The sequence below is a fragment of the Sceloporus occidentalis genome, unplaced genomic scaffold (genome assembly GCF_023333645.1).
Source record: "Sceloporus occidentalis isolate IW3139 unplaced genomic scaffold, rSceOcc1.0.p SCAF_3, whole genome shotgun sequence".
In the NCBI taxonomy this organism is placed as follows: Eukaryota; Metazoa; Chordata; class Lepidosauria; order Squamata; family Phrynosomatidae; genus Sceloporus; species Sceloporus occidentalis.
The window spans coordinates 105,618,765-105,642,868 of NW_028316983.1; the positions used below are offsets into that span (position 1 = coordinate 105,618,765).

General features: G+C 39.9%; 1 protein-coding gene across 2 annotated transcripts in view; it reads right to left on the reverse strand.

The window, feature by feature from the left end:
- The window catches only part of OLFM3 (olfactomedin 3), a 209,971-nt gene that overhangs the window by 20,934 nt on the left and 164,933 nt on the right, over positions 1–24,104 (reverse strand). For both annotated transcript variants that reach the window (XM_089518724.1, XM_089518723.1), the window contains exons 2-4: positions 23,030–23,176; positions 10,319–10,474; positions 400–619 (exon numbers count right to left, since the gene is read on the reverse strand). In XM_089518724.1, coding sequence (XP_089374850.1) covers positions 400–619; positions 10,319–10,474; positions 23,030–23,176 — 523 coding nt within the window. The remainder of the gene's footprint in view (positions 1–399; positions 620–10,318; positions 10,475–23,029; positions 23,177–24,104) is intronic.

Genomic DNA, 24,104 nt, shown 5'->3' on the forward strand with positions numbered 1-24,104 from the left:
AAACTGCTATCAGCCTGACCCAACAGTATCATCCATCTGTCTTGGGGTGAAACTTCAAGCACCTCAGCCACCATGACCATTATGAGGGATAACTGCAGTTATGGTATAAAACACTGTTTCGGGAAAGGTTGTTCTATACGTTACTGAGAGAACATGGAATTAAGATGGGGTGAGTGGGTGGTCTTTTTAAAGGCGATCAATACAAATGGATTTTGCCAAGTAGTCAAGTCAGTTGGACACAACAAAGTTTGTTCAGAGGCTAAAATCTGAGCATCCATTCTTCCCCGCCACACCACAAATATTTTGCAAACTGAACTTGACTGAAAGAACTCCACATAGCTGAAACTGCCCCATGTGTGTGTGCAAATAAAGAAATGCGGCACAAAACTGTAAACTTACTCAGTTTCTTCATGCAGTCCCGAAGCCTGGTTTCTAAACTGAGCACTCGCTGATGCAGTTCCTCATAATCATAGGCACCAATTTCCTCTTGGATCCCCGTAAGAACTGAAGACAGATTTCTAATTTCCTCTTTGAACTGAGTGATTAACTTGGCATCAGTTTTGTACTGTTCCAGGACTGGGATCAGTGGCAAGAGCTCATCCATCTTTTCCTTCAGTTCCTGAGGGAAGGGAGGTGAGAAAGGGAAAAAGACAGAGGAAGTGTGCATTTTATAAGTGTAAATGTGTTATGTCCTCTAAATGCTTTTGTAAGATCCTTTTAGGTTTCTTATCAAATCTGCTCCTAAAATTATCATTGATCTTAATATCAAAACTATGATTGGTATCCCAGGAGAGATTCAGAAAACTCAATGGATGTCTTGAGGCTTTCCATTAGATCATATGAAGCATTTTTTCCCTTTATTGTTCTTAAAAATAAATTATTTTCTTTTGAACTAATCCTTTCTCAGTTCTAGAATTATTGAAAAAAAATGTTTGTTTAAAAAAGCTTTTCTGATCAGAAATGTACCATTTAGTTCACCCACAGCTATACATTTATATTATCCAATGTCATTGTTGCTGTAGCTATGCTATATTAGAATGCTAGTGTTTCTTATCTTTCTGTTTAGAAGAGTTGCTTTGATTGATATATACAGATTTATCTGATCCCACAGGGACACCACATTCATTTCATCAATTGGTCAGTTTCTACTCAATATGAAGATCCAGTCCATTTTCCTTAACAGATGGCAACTTTTCTCAGTATTTTCACCTGGCACACAATAGGGTATACAGTGGATCCTTCCCATCCATGGGGTTTGGTTCCAGGACCCACTGTGGATGGGAAAAAACGTGGACACTCAAGCTCCATATTATTTAATGGGTGGCAATGTGCTTGTGTACCACCATTCAACAATATGGAACATGGATACCAGTGGGTGGTTGAATCTGTGGATTGCTAGCCAACTTATATGGCAGGCCCACTGTACATATCATTCTATAAAAATCAGATGAACATAAGGAGGGTGGCTATAACTCAGTAAATTCTCACAGGGTTGCTTCCTTGAGGAAAAGCTTTCTGACAAAATGTGACAGAGATTTATACTAAAATTTTATACTAAAATAATTTGATTTTTCTGTTCCAAGAGCAATCTCTGTTTCCTCTGCACTATAATGCAGTATAGGCCTCTTTTATCCATAAAACAATTCTACAACAATTTTCCTAGTGGTTTATATTACTTTTGCCAGGATTTTAACCTTCCATGTAATGAGTTTCATCAATCATTTTGCCAGTCAATACTTTGGTTTTGAAAGATGCTTAAGGAGTATTCTTCCTTTTCTTTTTCTACTTCATCTTAATTGTTTGTTATCTTGGATGTTATTTTACATTTTTTCTCCTTTAATACTGAAATCCTGAAGACAAGAGTTGTGAACGTCTCCCTCGTCCTTTCCATTCCATGCTTTAAGATTTGTTACGAAGGCTCTGCTCAGGGTATCTTTTGTGTATACAAGAGACACATATATTTGGTCCTTATTCCCCATGACAATGGAATATTGATGGTCTTTCACACAACACTGCCTTAAGAAAATGGGTTCTACAATACAATTCAGCAACTTTTATGTCATACTAGTCTAAGAAAGATTGTATGCTTGTTGAAAACAGGTTCTGGAGGATTTGGCACATTATATCTGTGAATGTCACTTATATACTGGCATGAGTGAATGCATGTGGATCTTTTTCTTTAAAAAGTTGAAGCTTTCCTATATGAAGAAGACACTTCTTTTTTAATGCAAATCAACTAAAAGATATGTGACCTGGAGGGTTACAGTAAGAGCTGTTCAATGCTGGAAAAAGTATGTGGATTCCATTTCTGTGAACTGCCATGGAGAAATATGAGAAATGGATCCTGAAATAAGCTGTAAAAGTTATGTTGCCCCTCTTGCTAGCAATGTTATGCTTTTAATAAGTAAACACAACTGTTTTAAGTTGGTAGTTTTTCAGAGTTCAGGAAATTTAAAGTCTGTTTGCATATCAACAGGAGGTACGGGAATGGAGATAGATTGGATTGCAAGAGAAGAGTCCTGTTGATATCCAAATGGACTTTAAATTTCCTGGCCTCTAAAAAACTCCCAATTGCAACATGGCCAGAAGGAGGAGGAGACAGCCTGCAAAATTTACCCTCCTCATACCATCTTACCAAGGACAGAAACAACCAATTGTTGGCATCTTACTAACATATCCATTTTTTCCCTTCTGTTTGGTTTGTAACATCTTGCCTGATGAAGAAGCCAGTGGAGCTTTGAAAGCTTGCAACAAGTATTGGGCATTTCGGTTGGCCAATAAAAGTATCACTGTTTGGTGGGTTTTTGTTTGAATTTGCTAAATAGCCAACACAACTACTCCTGCATATTTTCTGAATACAGCACACTTAAAGATCAGTAGGTCAAAGTCAGTGGTTCAGAGACTTTGGGCTTCTAGATGTTTTATACTTCAGCTCCCAGAATTCCTGATGGTTGGCCAAAGTGGTTAGGGTTTCTGAGAGTTGAAGTACAAAACACCTGGAGGACCAAAGTTTGGGAAACACTGTTCTAGGTTATGAATTCTTAACAGCAACATAGATCCCACTGTTACTTTCAACAAATTTAAAACATGTTACTAATCTGATCTGGAATTAATGAAATAAACATTATGAATACATTAGATAGATGGACTAGTGAGCCAGAGTGGTGTAGTGGTTGGACTAGGATTCTGGAGACCATGGTGCAAATCCTGGCTCAGCCATGTAGATCCACTGGATGGCCTTGGGCAAGTCACACTCTCTCAACCTCAGAGGATGGCAATGGCACCATCCTGAAGAAAACTGCCAAGAAAATACCACGATAGTTTCACTTTAGGGTTGCTGTAAGTCAGAAATGATGTGAAGGCACACAACAACAGCAGCAGCAACAAATTAGATCCTAATAGAAAAAGGGTCTTTTCAGTAGTTGTAGAATGTCTTAGGAAGTATATTTAACAGTCAATGGTTGCATCTGCACTGCAGAAATAATCTGGTTCAACCCCACTTTAACTGCAATGACTCCATATTATAAAATTCTGGCAACTGTAGCTTTGTGGCACCAGAGCGCTCTAACAGAGAAGGCTAAATGTCGCACAAAACTATAGTTCCCAGAATTCTGTATAACTGAGCCTTGGCTGTTAAAGTGATGTCAAAGTGGATTATTTCTGCAGTGCAGGTGCATCCAATATCTCTCTGCCAGAAAACAACAACAACATTGAGGCAAAAGTATACATATGTATACTTAGATGATCTAAGGGAGTGAATTTTTTTTTTAAAATGGGATTTTTTGAGATGCAGAAGAGAGCTGTAGAGAACAAGCAAGCCTTTTAACAGAATTGTCACTGAACTGTGCTGACAGATAAATTGCGAGGAGAAATTGAAGATTTCTACCTGGCTGAAACACTTGAAGAATTTCAACGGAGGCAAAAAGGAACTGTCGTAAGACAAGTAACTTTTCTCAGACCAGCCATCCCAATTTTTTCTCCAAATTGCTTTTACCTAAAGCAAAATGATAAGGCATGTGCTGAGGTTCCTGCTGAGAAGAAAATGGAGGAGTTGAAGGGAACCTAAATACAAGAGGTTCAAGATTACTAGTTTCTCAGTGGGAATCTCTTTCCACCTCTAGTACAGTAAGAAAAGATCTCGGTATTCCAGTACTTCAAGTGAAAGTAGACATAGGCAGCTGTGGGAGGGTAATGGAGGTAGATTTTTAAAATCATCAAAAACCCACCCATCCTTTATGGACTAATGACAAGGACTGACTTATCATTAAAAAGAGTGAGATGACTGCCTCAGTGGCCAGATACAGGGTGCCTAGAAACAGCAAGGAAGCCCTCAAGAACAGAAGTGTGTATTTCATGGAGCCTGTGCCTTGCACTCCCCAAACTTGTCTTTTGCCATCAGATATAGGGGAGGATGCTGTTCCATAAAGAATGTAGAAGGATTTGCCACTGTACATGGAATATGAGGTGATGCCATCTTAGCTATTTTTAGGAAGGGAAAATGTCTTGGGCCAGTCTAAAAGTGAGGAATTCAATTAGTCCTGGGGCCTAGTTTGCTCACCAATCTAATGGAGCAATCTAGTGAGATGGGTGACATCTTTTTTGTCAAAGCCTCTCTTCCCTGAGCTCATCAAACCTAAAGCACTTTGTGACTTCCTCTGTTCAAAGAGAAGCACCGAGCTCTGTATTTCTTTCTGCATGGAGAAAATGACTGGCATTAGAAGGAGTGGTTCTCCCAGGCACTGACTTTCTTTGTTGTTTGTCACAACTGGGATGCTAAACAGCAGTACAAAGTACTTGGCTTGCATTTGGATTGCCTTCTCCAATCAGGGAACGGGCGCTCCTTGGGTCATGGCTGAGTCACAAGTTGGCATTGTTCTGCCTTTCCTTTTTTGGAACAGCTATGGTATCTGCAGTATGCTCATTTGTAATAATTTGGATTGCCTTCGCCAATCAGGGAAGGGGCACTCCTTGGGTCATGGATAAGTCCCAAGTTGGCATTGCTCTACCCTTCCTTTTCTTAGCAACGGCTGTGTGTGTGCCTTGCTCCTCAGACAAGTGAAAGTGACTGAATTGTGCCCATGAGGCTGCAAGTGCTCATTGGGTCTTGAACCCTCTCTTCTTTGAACAGGACCAAAGGGGGGGTGTCATTCAAGGCTCTATGGCCTGTGGGCTGGCCATTCCTCATTCCCAATATAGATGGTAGGGGCAAAAAAGTAAGATATAGTTCCATGAAAAAGAGAAATGTGTGTAAGAGGGGAGGAAATGACTTAAAATTTGTTCTCTGAATCAATTGAGAGAACTGAAACCCATTTATTTCCAGTGATTTTATCAATGGCAAATATGAAGTCTACAAAGACTGGCCACAAGATAGCTATGGTATCTGAAATATGCTCATTTATAATAAAAACTTCCACTCCTTCTCCTAATACATGACTAGAGCTGTAATAACAAAGCTTTACCTAGAATGACTAGTAAAGACTGTTCTAATGATGTTGAGGTAAATGAGCAGATATTATGAAATTAGAGTTATGTCCATTAGAGATTTATTCTCTGACAGGGTGTTTGTTATCATTTCCCCATATTGTGTAATAGGGATGAAAGTGGTGGCAGCGTTTCAATAAAAGTGCTTTAAATGAAATGTAAGAAAAGATCTTACAATTTAACTTAATGAAATACTGTGTATTTTAAAAATCATTTGGAAACTATTAACTCCTGAGAAGAGAAAAATCCATAGGCAATGGAGAAAAGCATGTATTACATATAGCTAATTTAAATAGATGGAAAATTGCATTCTTAAATTACATGTGGAAAAGTTATTACCATAAATGCATTAGAATAACGCATTTTCAGCTCTCATATATAATTTTACACTTGTGAGGAAAATTCCATTTATTGAAGATGCCCAGAAGTCTTGGAACAAGAGTGGTTTAAAAAGGATGAGTTGAGGGAATGTTTTATAAGTTAGAGCACCATAAACTCACACAGACCTTTGCAAATGGATACTAAATCCTGTTTCTATCCCATAGATCTTAATTTATGAATGCAGTGCCATGACTACATAAGTCAATGAGATTCTTTTCAGTGTTGGTTTCAGTATGCTTTCATGGCCTTTGTATAGAGAAGAGGAAAGAATTATAGTTTTTTACTGAACCTCTCACATTCCATTTTCTGAAGTAAGCTTAGGGCATTTCCATGAGCAAATGTATTCTGAGTTATTTTTCCTGTAACAAATTTAAAGCTATGGAATATACACATGTGCGTGTGCCTTCAAGTTGCCTACTGACCTATGATGACCCCATGAATTTTATAGGATTTTCCAAATGAAGACTTGCCATTGCTCTCCTTTGAAATATAGCCTACAGTACCTAGTATTCTTTGGGCGTCCCTCATTCAAGTACTAACCAGGCCCAATCCTGCTTAGCTTCCAAGACCAGATAGGTGTCTTCAGGGTGTTTAGGCCTTTTTTTCACACATGTAGCACAACAGTAAATGACCACGTATATGTGGTTGAGGATATAATTGGACTCAGAACATCTACAGGGTGTACATGGTATTTAATTGTGCACGTATAGCATATACATGCTCATTTTTGTGTGAGAATAACTACCTCTTTTACCTCAAACATAGGTTCTAAAAAAGTTGAGATCAGGCAGTCTTGGGTCATAGGGGACACTGTGAATTTAGGAGGACTGCTGTTGTTGAAAGCTCCCTAAAATGTTACTATATGCTGATACTGTGTAATAGCAGTATTATGCACATTTCCGAGTAAGCACCACTGAATGTTGTGGGACTTAATTTGGAGTAAATATGAGTGGTTTCCCTTTAAGGTATAGGTAAAGGTAGTTCCTTGACATGAATGTCTAGTTGTAAGCAACTATAGGGGGTGGTGCTCATTTCCGTTACTAAGCCAAAGAGCGTTGTCCAAGGACTGCTCTGGTGGTCATGTGGTCAGCATGATTGCACCCAACATTATTACCTCTCCACCAAAGTGGTACCTATTTATCTATTTGCATTTGCATGCTTTCAGACTGCAAGGTTGGCAGAAGCTGGGACTAGTGAGAGGAGCTCACCCCACCATGCAGCACTTGGGCCTGGGACTGCCAAACTTCCAATCTTGTGATCGTAAAAATTGACGCCTTAACTACTAAGCCACTGCATCCCATGTATGAGCCGCTAGCAAAAAGGAAACCCTTGTAGCTGAGTGAGTGAGGTAGCAGGAAATGCTACTGGGATTTGTAACTTTGTGAGATATTTAGCCTTCTCTGTCAGAGTGCTCTGGAGCCACAAAAAACTACAAATCCCAGGATTCCATTGCATTGAGCCATGGCAGTCAAAATAGTGTCAAACCGGATTATTTCTGCAGTACAGATGCAGCCCCAGACTCCTAGTCCATGCTGGCTGTCAGTGGCTCTTATTCCAATAGTTTAAAACAGGGGTGGGGAAACTATGGCCCTACAGATGTTACTTGCATCAGCATATGCCAGCCTCCATATGGTTAAGAATGAGGGGAGCTGAAGTTCTGTAACCTCTGGAAGATCACAGATTTCCCAACCCTGGTTCTAAAAGTTAAATAGGTCTATATCTGGTTATGCATAAGAAATGTATTTACAACACTCCAGCAGAATCTATAGATATGGAGATGCTGAACTGAAGATGGGCTCTTAGGCATGCAAACTTGTGTTTTTCCATTGAACAACACACCCTTCTGATTTTGTCTCTACAAGAACTCTCACAATACTGTTCTGAAAAAAAAAAGCACAGTCTTCTTTTATGACCTTTTAAATTGCGGAGGCATATTATTGTCTTGCCATTCATTTCGATTGCTAGTTGAATGATCACATCAAATCTGTAAGGTCCAGTCAATCCAAATATTAGGACCTCTAAAGGTTACAGTGTTAAGAACGGTTAAGAACAGTATTTCTTTTGACAGCTCATATTGAACTACTGGATGCTGACATTCCACTCAGCCAATAAAAAGTGTAACGGCAAGACAAAATACATATGGGCCAAGATACAAGTTTGTTATTATGGCCAATTATTATAAAAATCAAAACAAAGTTGGAAACCAGTTCAATTACCTATCCTATGTATGAGTATCCTATGTTTACACCATACATACTTTTTCTTACTCTTAAAGGGACAGTTTCTCCTATCCAGATTGTTTATTTTATTTGTGAACTACTCTTATGCTCAGATTAGATAGTAGGGAACATGCTGCCTCTTGTACTAGTGAAAATATATAGCCATCATAACTAATAGCCATTGATATCATCATGCACAAATTGATCCAGTCTGCTTTTAAATCCTTTCATGTTCTTTCAGAAAGATTAGATAATTCAGAACATCAGCACCTGTAGAGACCATCAGCACCTGTACATCATTTCAGAAGTATTTCCCAATCACTGCTGTCATTTAAAGCTGTAATTTTATACACATTAGGCAAGAAATGGGAATTCAGCAATTTCCTGACTGATGTCAAATTTAGAGTTCCTGATCCCTTGAGAAACTTATGGAAGTAGGAAGAAAAACAGTGTGTCAAAAGTTCCCACATCTCGGTGGGATTTCAAAAAAAATCTAGCACAATATAAACCATGCACTTTTCCAGAACTCCACAAGAGTTTGAGAAACTGTGCCGCTTTGCAATTCCTGTTTTTCCCCCTGTGCACAGAAAATGACAACTTTCTGTGAAAACAACTTTCAGAGAAAACAACAACACACAAACACACACACCTTCTTGTATTGTTTTTTGGTTAAGTATTTGAGAGAAGTGCACAAAATGCAAAACTAAAATTCATGCCACATCCCTATATGAACAACATGGTGAAGGATTTGACATGCTGATAATTTGTCATAGTCGAAAGAGAAATGTAAAACCAGAGAGAGAGAGAGAGAGAGAGAGTGAGTGTCTGAATGATTCTTGAGAATTACACTTACACACACTTTTAAGTTAGAACTTAGAACTATCAGAGAGAAGGGAAGAGAAGCCATATTTTATAGGAAGAAAAGATAGTCAGGTCAAATGAAGATGTAGCCTTTGCTGGCATGAATGTTACACAACTCAAATGTTACATGACAGGAAAAGAAATGGAGGATGAATATACCTGCCGTGTTGCCATTTCAATGTTGTGCAATTTAATAGAGAAAGGTGGATCCTTATTCTGGCTGGGAAAGGTTGTGCATCCTATTGCATTTTGGGGTAGGAAACAAGAAAGGTAAGATTGTAACAGAATCCCACAAGATCAGAGGCCAGGCCAGAACTGGCTCATGCTGTAACTGTGGTGACTTGAGGTGGGATGTTGGTCCAGCTACATGTTATGGAAAGAATAGGGAAATGGGAACCACTCTTTGTCTTGACCAGAAAGGGCAGCTGTGAATCACATTGTGGGCTGGAGGTTAGGAAGGTTAGCATGTATTAAACCCAGTACATCAAGCCTCTGTGCTACTTATTAAAGCAGACCAAACTGCACTTCTTAATGACCAGGGGAGAAACAGTATGGGAACCAGTTTTCCTTCTGGACCAAAGATGTGAGAGCCAGTTTTCTTCCTGGACCCAAAATGTGAGACCCCAGTATGCCTAAATACGTCAATTTTTCTTTGCAGTCCCTCTCAAAATACCAAGAAGTGATGTTATGTCACCTTCCAAGGGACTGAAGAGGAAAATTGAGGTGCTTGTAGGGAGTTCTGGAGTGATCACAGGGTGTGGTGGGGCTATCCTTGTGTGTTTTCATGTATTGGGAGTGCTTCTCCATAATGGGTGGGTGGGTGGAGATCTGAAAAATATGCCAAATTTGTTTTTAAAAATTGGAGGTTGGGGCTTTGGGGTACTGCTGAGGGCTTCAATGGCTAGAAACGTGGGATGCCACACTTTGGTCACCTGTGTTATAAGCCTCACCTTGGATAGTACAAAATATTATTCAAGTTTAAAAGACATCCTGCCTTGTATTTTTGCTTATTAATTCTCTCAGGTGCTTCATTTGTTAAAAGCCCCAAACTTACCTCTGTATTAATCTTCTAGTGGGAACTCCATCATGGATGGAGCAAAAAAAAAAAAAAAAAGTAGGAGCCTGTTTTGCAATGACATTTTGTTTCCTATCAGCACAGGAATTAATGGTCATTTCCCACCCCCATGAAACTCTGCAGTGAGATGGATGATTACAGTGAAATACAAGGGTTCATTATGCACTTATTGATGAGCATTTCAAGTCCATGGCTTTGGCCAGCTGCACATTGTTTCTCACAAGTGTTATCACTTCTGGCAATCACTCAAAGTGATCATTAAGGAAAAGGGGAAAGGAAAAAAGCCAAACCAGAAACCTACTTGAAAATGCTTAGTCATTAAAGTCTTCCGGTCATCTTCGATTTGCCGGAACTTGGCCTTCAGCCCTTTCATTTGTGTTTCCATCCTTAAAACATACTGGAAATCCCTCTGAGTCCGTAGGTTTAAAACTTCAATGGACTGGGACATATTCTGAACCTGTTCAAAAACAAAAACACCAGAGGCATTTAATTTTCTTTTTTTTTACAAGCTTTTCTTTCTGATATATAAATTTTAAATCAAACACTGAGTGATATGCTGGCATGTGTCACCACTTGAATTGTTAGCCATTTTTAAAAATATCTCAGCAAAGTGCTGAGCTCTTAAAAGCAAAAGATCAGAGAATGGAAATCCTATTCCAGATTCTGCTCTTGCTCTTGTACAGACAAAACCTCTCTAAAATTAATGAGAGTATGACAGTATAGAACTTGACCCTTTATTCCATCAAATGATAACTTACAAATGATATGCATTGTTACAGCTCAGGAAAAAAAATGCTTCAAGAGCAATGTGGCTTCTGAGGCTGCATGACCCTTTTTTGCATATATCCATGAAATGTTGTCATAGCTTCTGTGAAGGAAGGGTGGTGGGAGTTTCATTGTCTTTGGTTTAATTCAGATCAGCACCAGCTAGAGGCTGACATTTTTAACAAGTCTCTTAAAGTGGCCCCATATATTGTATTTTTTTTTAAAAAAAGACTGACACCTCTCTTAAGCAGGGTTAGGATTTTTTTTTATTACAGCTCCCAGAATCAGTGAGACAATAAGGCACTTTGAACCTTCTGCTAGAGATCTCCAAGAACCATATTTCAAGAGAGTATTGCTGAAAAGTACTTCTCCAAATTGCAAATACAGGATTCTGTAGGATGAAGCTATTACAGTAGCAGCCATTGGGTACAAATGTGTGCCTAAAGCTGCCTTGTTCACTGGAGAATTCTACTGTCTTTAACCATTACAGATATCAACTTTTGCTTGCTCAGGGAGCAAGTCCTTCTAGAATACAAATGACTGCTAAAGATTTTGTTTCAGCTGGCTGAAGTTCTTGTGTTAAAAATTCAGGGTATTTTACAACGCAGTCAGAAGAAAGTGGGTCTAATCCAATGGTTAATCTCAACTAGACTCCTTGAAGCTATGCTGCATTGTAATCTAGTATTTACATACATCCCACTGAGTTAATGAGTCTGCTCTGGTTTGAACTAGCTATTGGATTTAGGCTACTGGGCTCAGTAAAGCTTACTCCTAGGTAATTATGCATAAGATCCAAGTCATTTTCTTGGTAATTGTTAGTAATTTGTTTGTGATGTCTGCATTTTATTATGGATTTTAAAAATTAACTTGTCAGTTTTTTTGGGTATAAATAACAGAAAAAGCAGAAATCTGCCTGTCAGTCCTTCCACCCACCTACCTATTCCGTGTGTCTCTCGCTTCTCAATGGGGACATAGTTGTGGGTGGTCAATAAGCACATGCAGGGTGATCAGGATGGAGAAAATGTGGTCCATGGACCACTTGCAGCCCTTGGGCACCACTTGTGTCCCCTGTAGCCCTCTGAACCCTCCTTTTAAATTTTTCCTTAGCACATTTTCCAGATAATTTTTGCCTGAAAAATTTCCCTCACCTCATATGCATGTAAATGCACAAAAAGCCTTTGCAAAATCACCCCAGAACTCCTCTCTCCCTCAAAGACATTTGTTTTTACTCCATTTTCCTTCCAAAGTGGCAACAGGAAGTGGGGCAATGTCACTTCCATTTTGGAGATGAAAAGGAGAGAAACAGGTATTTTTGAGCATGCAAGTGGATGGAAATCGTATGGGCAATTCCTTCCCATAGCTGAGATGAACCTCTGGTTTGACCCATATTTTCAATTTTGATATGAATAAAGCAATGTAGATCTAAGGGGTGGGATAAGGTAGGAATCTAAATAAATGCAAAGAACCAATGAGTGGAGCAATGTGACTTCCATTTTGGAGATAAAAAGGAGAGAAACAGGTATTTTTGAGCATGCAAGTGGATGGAACTCGTATGGGCAATTCCTTCCCATAGCTGAGATGAACCTCTGGTTTGACCCATATTTTCAATTTTGATATGTATAAAGCAATGTAGACCTAAAAGGTGGGGTAAGGTAGGAATCTAAATAAATGCAAAGAACCAATGCTTTAGATTTATGGTAATTTAATATTGTATAAACCCATTCCTAATTTTAAAAAGAATCATAAAACTAGTATGACATCCAAGTGCAGATTTACTGCTTATGTAGCTCTTAATGCTTTCTGAGAAAGTACTTATAATAATAGCAAATTCACATTTTTTATTATCCTTGCTACTATGGAAGACAATCAAATTAAATACCCTCAAAAGTGTGACAAAAGTAGGACTGTTTGTTTTGCTAGCATTGCAATTACTCTGAATTTGTATAAGTCTCAGAGCATGGATTTCTGGAAGAAATAATACACACAGAGAGAATTTCTTTGTATACTCAGTCTGATTAAATTAAAACAATTCTTCTGTGTCTAAACCAAGTATTATCAGGGGTTGATTTTGAGTGCTACCTAAATGGGGAAGAAATATGTGAAATACTGTGTGAATAGTAACCTTTTCTAATTTAGTGATAGTCTTAGAATTTTCTGCTAGATTGCTCTAGTGTGGTAGTTCAGGACAGAATTCTAATTCAAATGGCCTATCCCAGGATGCTTTAGGATGTATCCATGGCAGTTTAAATGGCATCAAACTGGTATAATCATATAGAGAGTGGGTACACATATTCTTTCTCAACACTGCTGCTACTTACTACTTTGATGATATTTGCTTTCTGTTGCTGCAGAGACTAGGGCATGGAGCAATGGGTCCAAACTACAGGGGGAAAAAGATTCCACCTAAACATTAGGAAGAACTTCCTGATGGTGAGAGCTGTTCAGTAGTGGAATATGTTTCCGGTGGTGGAGTCTCCGTCTTTGGAGGTTTTTAAACAGAGTATGGAGATTAATTTGTTGGGAGTGCTTTGATTGTGTATTCCTGCATGGCAGGGCGGGGGTCATACTGGATAGTCCTTGAGGTATCTTCCAACTGTATGATTCTATATACTGTGTGCGCACTCACACAGATATGAGTAGTCTAAGCTCCCCAGCCTAACTTTTCTAGAATAGTTGTGTTCTTAAGCAAGGTGTGTGGCAAAGATATGGTTTAAGGAGAAAACACAAAAACAAACATGGCTTTGTAAAATGTTGCTGCTTTGTAAAAAATAGTTAGGATTTGACCTGGAGATGTTAATGGATGACAAGCTTATCAAATACTGTATAAAACTAGCTGACCGAGCAACCGACAGCTACATTTTGAGTGTGGAAGGCAGTTGTTTTCAGTACTCTCTGTATAAGCCAGGGGTGGGGAACTTGCAGTCCACAAAGTACAATTGGACAGCAACTTCCACCATTCTGGACCATGCTGATGGAAGCTGAGCTTCAATAGCATGAGGAGGGCTGTCTACCTGTGATAATAAGATTTCTCAAGAGACATTTGCCTGGCCAACTGCCTGAGTGAGATCTTTTCGCAAGCCAAGATCTACCAAGCATTCAACTAGCATTCTGAGATTAACTTCTTATTCATCTAGCATTTGAGGGATTGCTTTTGAGTATATGGTGTACAGACCACAGTTACAGCCAGCGTTTGTGCTATGAAACTGCTCCAAAGCCATTAGTGCAGCATTTTACTGCAGGAGTATAAATGGGACAGCCTTTTTGTCTGTTAACAAACAGATGCAGAAATGGAACAACTGCACACATATTCTCTATTATCTTAGGGGCTGTCTCCTCCCTGCTGTCACGCCTCATGGATTCCTTTATTCTGAAAGACAGATTGCTTTTATTTCTAAATGGCAGCTCCAATAGCCGAGCCAGTGAAAGATGTGAAACCTCTAGGAACAGCAACACACAACCTAGCAGTTGAAAAATGGGTTTGTGTTTGTGAGTTCCTATTATGCTGTGTACTGAAAGCCATCCAGCCAGTTTCTGAACTGAATTTATCCTGCACATTGTGATTTCTTAGCATTGGTGCAGACATCTTTGGGCCTTCCTTTTTGCTCTGCACCTGATGACAGTACATTTGATGGCAGGCCTTAAATCACACCTTATCTCTTGGGCCAGTTTTGGGAGGGGGTTCACTGGGTGGTATGAAAGGGGGATGCCACACTGTGATAGATCACATCATAACAAAAGCAGTGTTGAACATGGACCAAGCCCCTTCATTCTGGTTGGTTTCATCTTACATAGCTACCATCCTGACCCTGGGAATGCTGGAGGATTTTGTTTGGTTCCCTGCTTTCAAACAAATTGACTTGCTGGGCAATTCCCAGATGATTAAATTGATGAGAATACATTTACCATTTGGACTCTCTTTTGTGATGCATTCAAAACATATGAATCTCACTCTCATCTCAAAGATTGTGTACTAATGGGAAAAGCTGCATATAAACCAGGTTAGAATAAAACAGATTTTAAAAATGCAAAACAAACCCAAATTCCATTTGTTTTGTTTCAACAGGTGTTTTTTTTTTGTTTCTTGTTTAAACCAGGTTTTTTTTTTTTTGTATTAATGTGTAGGACTACACTAATATAGGTCTAAATCAGAAAATTAAAGAGCTTATAACTTGGCATTTTAAATCGGCTCCAGCCTCCTGGACTGCCGCTGGGATGCGAGATGGAGGCAGGGATTATTGCACACTAAATCGCCAATGAATCGCTGGCCCCATCAGCCTGGGTCCAAGCCACAGTCTTCCAGCACTTTTTAGAAGTTGGAAAGCTTTTTAAGCAAGTTTTTTTAAGTTGAACTCATGCTAATTGACAGATTTTCTGAAAGACATTTCTTGTCCTATAAAATAAAGTGATTAAAAAGAAACAACTGATACTGGATACTAGTCTAACAACGAACAACTACCAATAACTGTTAAAGTTAAAATGTGTAAATTCAAACAGCCATTGTTGTTCTAGTAAGAGGGTTGGAAAATAGTAAGCCAGACTTCAAAAAGATGAATAATCATTTTTTTTAAACAAACAAACAAACTCGGAAGTATTTATAGTATTTGTGGGTTTTTCGGGCTATGTGGCCATGTTCTAGAAGAGTTTCTTCCTGACATTTTGCCAGCATCTATGGCTGGCATCTTCAGAGAATGCTTGCCTGGAAAAAGTGGGTCTATATATACTGTGTGAGCCTGGGAATGCAGGAGTGATTTGCATGTGTATTGTTCTGTGCTGATGGCAGTTCTCAGGCTGGGAGGCTAATGCAAAAGAGGATTAGTGTCTGCTGATTGGTGATCATTATGAGCTGGGAAAGCCCCTGACTGAGTGGTTTCCCATTTGCATTTGCTGAGTCCTCATTTTGCTATTCCTCAGGACTGGTAGCCAAATTTTGTTCACTTTAAGGGTTTCTTCTTTCCGGTTGAAATTATCCAGATGTTTGTGGATTTCAATGGCTTCCTAGTAGTTGGCATGGTCAAGAAGCCTTCGACTTCACATCAGAAGTATTTGTTTTTAAGTCATTTGGTTTAAACCATGTAGGTCATGATTTAAACCAAATGATTTAAAAACAAACATGTTTAAATCTGATTTAAACTTCCAACCCTGCATACAAATATGTGTACATTTGACAAAATGGTATACAGAAATAAATGCAATGTTAAATACCTTTAAATATTTCACTGAATAAAGTTCAATTTGGATAAAAAAATTGTGAGTGGAAACATGTGAAAATGACATGAAATAGATACAGACTGCTTTGTATAGCCTCGAGCCCTAATCACCAAGCATTTAGACTGAGTTAACCTTAATATGGAGGCATTACAGAATGATTATCTGCAAGCTTTTACAACATTTCCCGCTGTTCTGTTCATAAATCTGACAGGTTGGACACATACCTAATTCACAGAAATCTAGAACAAGCAGCGAAATTGAAGGGAGTGGAGGCAACCTGTAGGTCACAAAGGGCTATTTTGCACACCACTCTGCAATAATTGTGGAAGGTGTGTCAATCTCTCAAACTCTGTGATGGCCTTTTGGGAATCCCCTCACCTTTCAAGGCCTCTTCTCAACAACACAGAGCAGGTGGGGTGCAAAAAGAATGTCGTAAAATTGGCCAATAGTGGTCTCCAGAAATGTGGATGGTGGAAACATTATTGGCTATTGGAGGGCAAACTGTTGTACTTCCACATGTTAAAATTGGGGAGTTGCAGCCCTCCAACATCTCAGGGCGGGGGCAATGTGGGCCCTCGATGCCAGGCTGTTAATCCCTAATCTAAATGGTGGTGGTGGTGATGATGATGATTTTTATATTCTTTCCCACCTCTCCTCAAGGCTCGAGGCAGGATACAGCATGTTAAAATACAAAACAGAATTAAAAACACAGAAAACTAACAGTTAAAATACACTCATAAGAATACATTCCTTAGAATATACAAATTAAAAAGGCATGATTTAAAATTGACTGGGTAGGTCCGCTGGAAGAGTTATGTCCTTAATGCTGTTTTAAATACACTCACCATTTTCGTATCTCTTCCACCAAGTCATTGCACAGTCTGGGGGGAGCAGATGAAAAGGTCCTCTGGGAAACCATTGACAGTCTAATCCTGACTGGTTAGAGCAAACATTTTTCAGAGGGCCTGAATATATGGAGCGGATTATACATGAGGAGGTGATCCTGTAGGTAATCTGGACCCAAACTGGACCTTCATTTTGCAGGAAGGGCAGGGTCCTATGAGGAGGGGAATGTGGACCCTAAACAGCTGTCCACCTCAGTTGTAGTTGAACTGGACTGGGGGAGATGTAGGTTCAGAGCCTTACCCAGTCAAATAAGTCACTGGGTGACCTCAGGCCAGTCACTATTTAACCTCCTAACAGTTGTGTGGATAAAAAGGAGGAGAGAAATATGTGTGTTACACTGATCTCTGCAGAGGAAAGATGGATAGAAGAGGCACCAAAGTGAAATAAATAAAACGTATGTTAGCATAAATGATATAAATTTACTGCTAGACTCACTGGAAGCTATTAGAGCTAAACCAGGAATAACAGCTGGCCAAATTCTCAGCTCAGAAACAAGTGGAGGCTACAGATGAGCCATACCTGTAGCAATGAAACTTGAGAGCAAGCCATTTGGTTCATATTAAAAGTTCATATCTTGGACCGCTAATTTTTAGTCTAGCAAAATTGGCCCCTCGTTACTGTTCTCAAATTTCTGGCAGCTAGCTGACTAAAATACAGCCAAAGCCTGAATCATTCAGAGCTTGGAAAAGTAACTTTTTGGGATAATAATTCCCAGAATCCCTCGGGCAGCAGGGCCATTGGCTGTGCTGGCTGTGAGAATCAGTGAGCTAGCATCCAAAAAAGCTCACAGATGATGAGGCTAGTACCTGTTGGGGATCCAGATTCGCATATGCATTTTCTCCTTTTCTATTATCATAGTGTACCTCTGTGGAATATGTAAAAGCAAACAAATCAAATCCAAAAGCAAAACAAAGCAAAACAACTCTCACTTCATTGGCAAGTCTGTATTTGCAGCTGAATGCTCTGAGATACACAACTCCCTTTAATATTCCAATGTGTTTTTCACAAGCTCTGAGCTAAGAACCATCAACTATTATATGGCAACCATTGCTTAGTTGTTGAAGCTACAGTTTTTAAACAAACATGGCTTTGTTATGTTTTTGCATTTTTATTCCATTTTTCTTCCTCTCCCTAGGAGAGAAACAACATCTTACTAATTTGATACAGGGGAAAGAAACCCTCCATGCAGCTGGAATCACGTCTGTTAATTTAAGGAGATACAGAGAAATGGAAAAATAGGAATTGATATGCAGCACACACCGCCCCTGGCATACAATACCTCATCTTTCTTGAAAGCTTTTGACGCGGTCTGGTGGTCTAAACCTCTAGATCTTCAGCAGATTGGGAGAAAATGGATCTTCAAGCTAACACCTACTATATAGCAGGCAGACTTTATGGAAGAATATGTACAACAGTGCTAGGTCTGTAGGCAAGGGTTGCTGTGCAAGATATCATCTGCTAGTCTGTGGTAAATTTCCAGGGCAGAAAGAAGTTGTATCTCCTGGGTTCTCCTGGTTATTAAGATTATATTACAACTCCCATCACTCCAGCTATTGTCATGCTGGTTGGAGATAGAGATGGGAAGACCAGGGGAAAAAAAACAGGAAAAAGTCTGATCCCCCCAACACTTATTTTTCCGGAATAATTGTAAAAAAACAATTATGCAATATTTTCTTTCAAAATGATGAATACAGTGTTTAATACAAGGTGCTCGTATATTTATTTTCTGCACATTATTTCTTGACATAGTGGTTTGAGTGTTAGGCTACCAAAATTATTGCATTCCGTTTAAAGCGCCTTATCCCCAACAGGATAGAGGCACATGCCTCTCTCACCTCTCCTCATGCTTTCCTTCATCTGGCCAAAGCATGGGGGGGGGGGGGGAGAATAGGAATGTGTGCACCACTTTTGCCTCCCCCACATATTTGTGTTTTTTCTACTTTTGTGGGAGTCTTGCACCCCAACCCCTGTAAATGTGGAGGGAAGATTGTATATTTTTGATTCTCATAAACTGGCTAATCCAACGAAGTTCCTTACAGTTCAGAGGTTCCTCATAATTCTGTAGATATATTTGTAAGGAAAAGTAATTTGATATATAATTATTTTCTGAATGAACTGTGTTTTTATATTTCAAACATGAAAATTTAAGCCAATCTACATTGTGCACAACACGTTTTATGTTCCTGAAGTAGCACAGTGACTTTTATTATTATTATTAACCTTTATTTATGAAGCGCTGTAAATTTACACAGCGCTGTACATGCAATCTTTTTAGCTAGACGGATCCCTGCCCTCGGGCTTACAATCTAAAAAGACATGACACAGAAGGAGCAGGGAGTGGTGGAGGGAAAGGGTAAGAGGTCCTCTCTACCTCCGAGGCCTGGACCAAGGCAGATGGACTGGAGGGAGGGCTTGGTTTCATAATGGATGGTTAATCTTCCAGGGAAAATACATACTCTCAAGTAGGATAATGCATATACAGTACATAGCAATACAGGAAATGGTTTGATAAACAGGCACCAAAAGAACATCAAATAGTAAGCAACAATTATGCAATGCCTGGGAAGGCTTCTCTGAACAGGATGGTTTTCAGCTCCGTTTTGAAGCTGGTTAAAGAAGTGATGGCTCTTGCTTGTGGGGGAAGAAGGTTCCAGGAGTGAGGGGCAGCAAGTGAAAAGGGGCAAATCTGGGATGGGGCAGAGGAAATCCTGGGCTGGGACAGCAGACCTTGACTACCAGAACGGAGGGCCCTGGTGGGAAGGTGAGGAGAAAGAAGGTCTGATAAGTAAGGAGGGGCCAGTCCATGGAGGGCTTTAAATGTCGACAGCAGGAGCTTATACTGAATGCGGAAAGGGAGGGGGAGCCAGTGAAGGGATGCCAACACAGGAGAGATGTGGTCAGCGCGGTGGGTGGAAGTGATAATGCGTGCAGCTGAATGCTGAACAGAGATTAAAAGACGGAGGTGAGAAAGAGGAAGCCCAGCCAGGAGGATGTTACAGTAATCAAGTCGTGAGACCACTAGGGCATGGACCAGGATCTTGGCAGTAGAGGTGGAGAGATAAGGTCGGATTTTAGCGATATTGTACAAAAAGAATCGACAAGCCTTGGCTGTGGTCTGGATCTGAGGGATACACGACAGAGAAGAGTCAAAGATAAAACCAAGACTGCGGGCTTGCTGGACGGGTTGAATAGAAATGTTGTCCACAGAGACAGAAAAGGAGTGTTGAAGGGTGGGCTTAGGAGGAAAGACAAGAAGCTCAGTCTTGGACATGTTAAGCTTCAAACGCCGATGGCGCATCCACTGCGAGACAGCTGTGAGGCAAGACGAAACTTGCTGTTCAAGCCTTGGAGAAAGGTCAGGGGTGGAAAGATACAGCTGGGTGTCATCGGCATACAGATGGTAGGAAAAGCCAAGAGCGCTAATGAGTTTTCCTAAGGACAGGGTGTAGAGAGAAAACAGAAGGGGACCCAGAACAGAGCCCTGGGGAACTCCAACAGATAAGGGAACAGGAGAAGAAGTCTGCCCCCCTGCAACTACTGCAAAAGATCTGCCAGACAAGTAAGATCTAAACCAGTCAAGAACAGAGTCTGAGAACCCAAGGTCAGAAAGTATATCAACTAGAAGACAGTGATCAACAGTGTCAAAGGCAGCAGACAAATCAAGAAGGATGAGAACAGAGTAAAGGCCATTAGCCTTGGCCTGTAAAAGGTCATTCGAAATCTTAGTGAGAGCTGTCTCAGTAGAATGCCTTGGGCGGAAACCAGACTGAAAGGGATCAAGGATGGAGTTGGCTTCAAGAAACTCGAGACAGCGAGAATAAAACCTTAGAAAGAAAAGGAAGAAGGGTGTTTATATAGCATTTTCCCCCATTTCCCCCCAAAAATTCCATATTCTTCTTTTGAAAATGAAGGATTTATTTATTTTTTTTGGTAAGGGTTCAACATTCTGAATTTTTTTATCTCTCTCATTGGGGATAGTTAACATCCTTTTGATGTGTTGAAGTAGGGCAAGAGGGATCTAGACACACACCAATGAAGAAAGAACTATCTTCTATGAAAAACAGAGAAAGAAAAATGTGACAGTATTGCTATTTTTACAAATGGCCAAGAATTAAGCATTCTGCCATTTTACCAGGCTGCATCCATGAAACAAGGAAGACATCAATGGCTTTTTCATGTACAAATGGATGGTCTGAGTTATGGAAGGCTGTTCAGACATCTAAACTATCCAGCTACACAGGGACACACATTCCCTGTAAGACTGAGTCTTTATTCTAGTTGTATGTATCCTGATTGGAAGGCAATCCCAGAATATGGAATTGTGAAGAGGTACAGCATGCAGCTTCTTCTGATAATATGGGCATTTTTTATACTATATGTCTCTCATTTATTGCTGTGTGCCTTTAAGCCATTTCTGATTTATGGCAACCGTAAGGTGACCATATCACAGGGTTTTCTTGCCAAGATTTGTTGAGAGGATGTTTTTCCTTGCCTTCCTCTAAGAAAGTGACTTGCCCAAGGCCACCATGTGAATTTTCATGCCCAGGTGAGGATGTGAACCCTGATGTCCAAAGCTGTAGTCCAGCTCTCAAACCAGTACATCTCACCGGCTCTCTACCATGTTCAACCACTTTTCTGTCAAGATCAATTTAGAATGAGACAGCATTGGTTGCAGTTTCACCAGTGGAGCTCAATGGAAGTTGAACTTAACCTGACAGTTTCCACATCCACTTGAAAATCTTGGTACCTGACCTACTGGACTCCCTGGTAAGTCAGGAATTCCATCAAGACTGCATCAACAGTGATTAAATGACCCCAAATACACCAAAGGTAGAGGGAGACGCAAGAAAGATCAGACCAACAAGGCACCCAGAGATGCAGTGAACTGACTTCCACATGTGTGGGTAATTGGGGGTAGAAGGGGCTTATACTGAGTGGATAAATTCATTTCTCACAACCTGCTAGCAGTTTTTCCATGGAACACAGCACAATACAGTTGCCCTATTTTCAACTATATCAAGCATTGTTGTCTTTTCTAGTGATATAGCATGATATGGCCAAAATACAAGAACATCAGTTCTTGTATTTTGTCAACTTGGCCTCTAGAGAGAGTTCAGGCCAGATTTGCTCTAGGATCCATTTGTTTCTCTTTTTAGCAGTCTATGGGCTTCAGAGAACTCTTCTCCAGCACTGTATCTCAAAAAAATTAATTTTCTTCCTATCACTAAATTCCACAATTAAATACCACAACTATATTTTGGATCATTGGTCCTCAAACTGTGCCCTTGAAGAGATTTTGGACTTCAGCTCCCAGAAGCCTCAGCCCTGTTGGACAACAGTTTGTGATTCTGGGAGCTGAAATCCAAAATCTTTTAAAGAGTACAGTTTGGGGACTACTGTTTTAGATTATATAAGCTTTATTGTTCCTACACAACAATTTCTATTTCCAATGGAGGATATAAAATGACAAAATAAATTACAATTATACAAAATACTTTGACAGATTTGAAATTATGCTTCAAAAAGTTGTTTCATATGGCCTGCAGTGCGTGCTTTTCATAAACAAGTATTTGGGAAATGGGAAGCATAGCTAATCATAGGACTTTTTCACATGGAGGCAAACTGAAGGCAAATTGGTTAAATCTCATGCAGAAACGGGATTTTAAAATCCACAAAACACCCGCTTTTGCAGGTTGTTTTTCAGGCACGTTGACATCAATGAGAAATAACATGTCATTAATCCGAACACAAAGTCGACAAAACACATTCCTTTTTACTTTGGGAAAGTTAACCCCAAACGTCGTGTGAAAAACAACCCGCTTCTGCAGGGCTTTTTTCACTTTAAATCAAGTTTCTGCACAGAATCTGTTTTGTGTGATAAACCCCATAGTTCATATGGAAATGTAAGTTCTGGCTTTCAGAGAAATTGCAGACAAACTTTGTCCATAACACATTTTCCACTTCTTATTTTTTAGTACATTGTACATAAAAAAATGGAAAAGCAAGTATATTATTATTTAATGAGTGAGAAAGAGAAAAAAGAGGCAAAACAAAAGAGGGTCAGAGGAATAAAGAGTAGCACCATGAGCACCTTACAGCAAGTAAAATGAAAGAAGTGAATCTGTATTCTTACCTTCTCTAGCAGTTGTCTTAGTTGCCGGCTTTTGGCATCTCTAGAGCAGAGGTTTTGTTCCGGAGCCACCACAGTGCAAATGCATCGCCCATCTGGGTCTTGGGCTGAACTATAGACTTGCCATCCTTCTTTGGGACTAATTTGAGTCTGCAAACAAAAAAATTAGAGACAGAAATAAACACAGGCATTGTTGCTGCCCACTGCTTTGAAATTTTCAGCTCTAGATGATTTAGAAATGCTCATAAATACAGAAACTTTTCAATTTTTTTTTAAAAATGGATATCTTGGACATGTATAGATCTTTTGTAAATGTAAACTTTTTCCCCATTTCATTTTTGTAAATGGAAACTGTCCCACATTTTAGACAGCCTCTGTTCCAAAGGAGATAATGTGATCTGAAAAAGAAGCATGTCCCTATGCAATTGGTGATGCCTCCTTAGCCCCAGCACAGATAAATTCCTTCATATGTCCATTGAACATCCCCATCCCCATGAGAGCCAGTGGGATGCAGTGGTTTGAGTGCTGGACTACAACTCTGAAGATTAGGATCAAATCCCTGCTCAGCCATGGAAACCCACTGGGTGATCTTGGGCAAGTCACATTCTTTCAGCCTCAGAGGAAGGATAAGGCAATCCCCTCCTCAACAAATCTTGCCAAGAAAACCCATTGCCTTAGGGTTGCCGTAAGTCAGGAACAACTTGACAGCACACAACAACAACAACAACAACTCTCTAATGGCAGTTCCACCCCCCATCCCCTTGGCTATAACCTCCTTCCATGTTGACATCAGAGATCATAGTCAGAAGACAGAACAGTATCAAGGACGTGAATAGCAGGTACAGTCATGCTCCCTGCAGCAACATGCCACCTTGCACCAGTGGTTGGTGCATGTAACTGCAGGCCATTAGCATTGCATGGCTTCCTTGCCTGTGGCCTCAGATTGACACTCCAGTGAGCTCCCACCCAATGTGCAAAGTCTATTTTCTTTTTTGATTACAGAAAAAGAAGTATGCAGTTTCCTAAGCATCCTTCTCTCCCCAGACTGGTGGGTTAAGGAAAGCCATTACACATAAGT